Source organism: Nannobrachium achirus, assembly GCF_963921795.1.
Source record: "Nannobrachium achirus genome assembly, chromosome: 18".
In the NCBI taxonomy this organism is placed as follows: domain Eukaryota; kingdom Metazoa; phylum Chordata; class Actinopteri; order Myctophiformes; family Myctophidae; genus Nannobrachium; species Nannobrachium achirus.
Window position 1 is genome coordinate 37,312,979 of NC_137825.1, and position 4,601 is coordinate 37,317,579.

The following is a 4,601-nucleotide window of genomic DNA, read 5'->3' on the forward strand; positions in this document are numbered from 1 at the left end:
CACACGTGGTGCATGATCTAGGCATGGGCGTGCATGATCCGTGCACTATGAATTACATGGAAGTCTATGGAGAGGGAGGCGTTGTGGAACTTGGAAGCCATTTTGAAAAGACCCTGAATGAGTAAATTTAATGATGACATTTTAAAGTATTGCAATCCAAATAAAGTGATATTTGTGTTTAGTTACAGTACATTTTGTTTTATTATTGAGAGCTTCTGCTCTGCTGGCTGCACTGCATGTAGCTGCTCTGAAAGCTTAGTGCAGTCTAAAGCCCGCCCACTCTATGTATCCGGTACTTTACACACACATAGGCTACACACATGCACGCAAACTCCAATTCTGTATCCGCTTTAGACCCTTCCAATGAGCCAATGAGGATACACAGTCAGATTATGCACGGGCCGGTCCGAAGGTGAGGTCACGTTGTGGTCAGGTGGACCGGAGGTAGAATTTTCGCGCGCGCACAAGGGCCTCTTTATTTCCCCTTGCCCAGGGGCCTCATGTCATATAAATCCGGGCCTGTAAGCATGTGATCATTCTTCAGTTTAATCGTACATAAAAGAAGGGTTTGGTCTTCCAGTGGTATGTGTGCTGACGTGTAACTGAGCTCACCTTAGATACAGGAAGTGTTTTGCAACAACATAACTCTATGCAGCCAACCCTATGCAGCCAACGCACACAGAGGAACTGAACCACTCTACACTTCAGATAGGTGAGTAAACAACAATATGGACAATAACCATAGACCGTGGACAACAACAGAAAGTCTGAAAAGTCAATGATGATACCAGTTTATGTACGCGAGGTAATGGAGCAAGTTAAGTAACTAAATACAAAATGCGGAACATTTTGTTTACACGGAAACAGCAGTGAAGATAACATTGACCAGAATATATGTTCCAGAATATTCATTGACAAGTTGCATTTGACTGAAGTTATATATTTAGTACTATATAGTTAGGGATTTGAACGGTGGTATACATTTGTAAACAGCGCCACCACCACCGTGAGACATGCGGCAATGTTGTGTGCACCTCAGGTTGGATTTTAGTGCGTGTTGTTGCGACCGTCAGGTCGCAGTTACTATCAAAACCTCCACTGGTGTACTTAAATAGACTAGAGTCCAGGCTAATCATGTAGCCTAGCCCATTAAAAGATAATTATGAGTGTCGCTGTTATGACAGCTTTTAAGAATAGGCATACTAATATACTTTTAATTCCTTTTTATAATTCTTCAGCCTCTTCAATTTTATCCAGTGATGGCAGCGGGCCTGTGACCATAAAATGAAGATTCATGAGAAGATTCTCTGTCATTATCAGTCTTGCAACTCACCTGTCGACAAAGAAGGATACCTTGCAAAGAAGGTGATTGCTTTGTAGCCTATCTCTGGAACTGTATTCAAGTCCCCAGGACTGGGACTTTTGATTTTCTCAGGGTTATGAACCCAGAACCAAATGCAGCAGTTTGCTCAAAATCTAGTTTAAGCAGCAAAACAATCAGTATACTGTTATCTGTTACTTATTGTTTTCCACAATATTTTAGAATAATTTAGAAGATTCCTAAAGTAAAAATAATTTAAAAAGAAATGTCAAAGCAACAGCAAAACAATACACAATTTTATAATCTTGGCTACCAAATTTGCACTGCCATTACTAGTACTGCTTTCATCATCAAACCCGTTGAGAAATAATTTGAGCCAGGGAGCCGTTTGTGTGGTAAACATGATGATGACTCAACATCCTTTGGTGGCAGGGTGAAAGAAACACTTCTTATCAGAAGCGCTGGTTCATCCTGAAGGGGAACCTCCTCTTCTACAAGGACCGGCCCGCTGACCGTGACCTCATCGGAGTCATTGTTCTGGAGGGCTGCACCGTCCAGCTGTGTGAGTCCGAGGAGCAGTTTGCCTTCTCCTTGGTGTGGAGCGAGCCGGCTCAGCCGGGCCTGCGCACCTACAAGCTCTCTGCTGAGGACCAGGCCAGCCAGGAGAGCTGGATCAAAGCGCTGCTGACAGCTAACCACAACTATCTAGCCCTGCTTTTGACCGACATGGAAAAACAGTATAGAGGTGAGAGAGGGGGGTGTTGTTTGGCATGTGACAGATGCAGGCTGTGGGTGACAAAATGTTCTTTGTTCTACAGAGCAGGGAGCTGCTTGAAGCCCACTAGCCTTGTTTACTATTTAAGTAACCAATTGCCATTTGCACAGTGTATTCAACTCAAAGCAGCTATGTTGTTGTATAACTGCTCCCCAGCATGCTTTGGCTTTTGTGTGAAAGTGATCCCAGCTCTCTCCGTCATCTTTTATTTCAATTCTCATTGCCTTTGTCCTTGTCCTGATTCCACAGAGGCCCTTAGATTTTCCGCCGGTGGTCTGTCTGGGAGTCCAGTCATGCCGAGTGGCAGCAGCGCGCAGCAAGTGCCACATTCTATGGCTCGGTTGAGCCCAGGCATGTCAACACTACTGCAGAACCCAGGACCCGGAGTGGGCCAGGCACCCAGCGTTGGCTCCCAACAAATGCTTCATGCTCCACCCATTTCCTCAAAGACAGCCAATAAAAAGTCACCCAAACTCTGGCCCAAGAGAAATGCAAATGTGGTGCCTATTACTGGTCCTGCCCCACCCCAGGGGGATTGGTCTGTGGTTGGATCAGAAACTATGGAGGACTTTGGTAAACTGCATGAAGAGTTTGGAAAGGAAGTAAAACAACTCATTGCGGAGAGGCTAAAAAAGGGACCTAGAGCAGAAGTTGTTGAGGAAGAAGATTTGATTGATTTTGGTTGATCATCTATATTTATAATCTCTCAGTAGAAACATGATATGTTATAATATGGCCAAGCTGTCATGCCAACATGAAAAGGTTACAATGTTAAATAAATAAATGCTATATATTTGTACATATTTTCTTAGATTTGAAATGTTTCTAATATCTTAATTGTATTTACTTACGTTCCTTAAGTCAATAAATGTTCCATGTTCTCACGTTCCTCTGACCTTTGTTCCTAATCACTAGTTATTGATTGGCAAAACATTGAATGTAGTTATGTTCCACAAACTGCAAATGGTGCATTATGGCAAATGGTGTATTAAGTGGAGAAAACTAATGCTTAACTTTGTCATTTTATGGTCTTGCTCATAGAAAATATCCGATCTGCAAGCTCACAATCCGATGTGATGTGTTTAGAGCTTATAAACCGTCTATTTTTGGTGAGAAACAACAATACTTGACAAACTAGTATAAATCAGGCTCCAGTGTCCCAGTGTTCAGAGTCAGACTGAGACACATTTTTAGAAATCAGATTTGAATCGCATTTCAAGCCGTCTAGGAATGTGGTTCAAATCTGATTAGCAAAACCAGTTTTCATGCGTGTTTTTTGCTGTTCAAACTATAAGACATAAAACCAATATGATTAAAATCCAGATAGGCTGAATATTGGATTTGGACTGCCAGTCTGAACATAGGCTATGATGATCAGATGCTATTGATCACCACTGCCAGGCTTTACTTTGGCTGTTCACAGGTGTCCTCTTTGTCACTTCCATCTGACAGAAGCCCAGCAAGCTGTGGGTTAAAAAAAGGAGTGTCAGCCATATGGGGACATGGGAGGCCAAGAAGGTATGGGGTAGTCGAATTGTCAAAATGGCAGAGAAAAAGACTGAGGTGTCAGTGCTATTTCAGTACGGCCGGCTCCCAGCTGTCCTGTTTTTATGGTCTTTGACCGTGCTCCCTCCTCTGTTTGCCCTCTTTGAAGCCCAGCGTACTTCTGCCGGCAGCCGTCACATACAATGTTTGTTTTATTACCATGTGGGGACATCTAAAAACAAAAGTTCATTTCACTCTGAAAGGCACTTGTCAGATTTAAATTATCACTCTGTATTTTGCAGTGTACTTTATGAGCTGAAACATTAGTGACAAGGTTTTGGCTAAATCAAAGTTCTAAATAACTTTAATTATAAAGAGCCGTAATGTAGGCCAGTTAAATGAGTTTATATTATGCTGTGTGAAAGAAGGTAGTTCTATGAATGCTACAGAGAGGGACATAGACAGGAGCAGTGGTGTCAGTTCCCACTGGTGCTGGATTCCTATACATATTTCTGCTGTACAGTTGCGTGATAGATGGCTGCCTGTGGAGCACATACATGGAGGCAGTGGGGCAGTCCCACGGCGCCATACGTTATACTGGGCATCTGCGCATGTGCCTCAAATTAGACCTTCCAGAGTGGGAAAGCGCTTTATGTAGTATAATCATTTGTTTCATTTCTGATCATTGATTTGTTGTCAATATCCATTATCACTGGCTTACTTGATGTCGAAGAGGTGTTGTGGGCATTGTGGAAGTGCTGTGTACATGGAAGAATCAGATGTAGGCCTATTGTCACATCACAGATTTGCAGGAGTAGACAAGTGGAAAAGAATTCTTTTTCATACAAGCTCCATCGGAAAACAGGATAGAAACTAGAAACCGATCAGATAATGAAAGTTTCCTAGTAGAGTGAATATGTGTGTGTGTGCGAGTGTGTGTATAGGCTATAACGTATATATATATCTTACATGGGCAACTGGTGGCCCGGGGGCCACATGCAGCCCCCACCTTCTCTTAAT

The 4,601-nt window shown here is 42.8% G+C and overlaps 1 protein-coding gene across 1 annotated transcript; it reads left to right on the forward strand.

The window, feature by feature from the left end:
* Nucleotides 1–598: 598 nt before the first annotated feature.
* LOC308303363 (sesquipedalian-1-like) lies at nt 599–2,984 on the forward strand. The gene is made up of 4 exons (XM_080747717.1): nt 599–712; nt 1,239–1,365; nt 1,754–2,066; nt 2,346–2,984. The coding sequence occupies exons 2-4, from the start codon at nt 1,285–1,287 to the stop codon at nt 2,780–2,782; spliced, it is 831 nt and encodes a 276-aa protein (XP_080603843.1). The 5' UTR covers nt 599–712; nt 1,239–1,284; the 3' UTR covers nt 2,783–2,984.
* The last annotated feature ends 1,617 nt before the right edge of the window (nt 2,985–4,601 follow it).

Excerpts from the sequence above, each read along its gene's own strand:
- LOC308303363 (XM_080747717.1), top strand. The coding sequence starts at position 1,285 with ATGAAGATTCATGAGAAGATTCTCTGTCATTATCAGTCTTGCAACTCA. Across the intron at positions 1,366-1,753 it reads AAGGATACCTTGCAAAGAAG|GGTGAAAGAAACACTTCTTA; the intron begins GTGATTGCTTTG and ends CTTTGGTGGCAG. Across the intron at positions 2,067-2,345 it reads CATGGAAAAACAGTATAGAG|AGGCCCTTAGATTTTCCGCC; the intron begins GTGAGAGAGGGG and ends CTGATTCCACAG.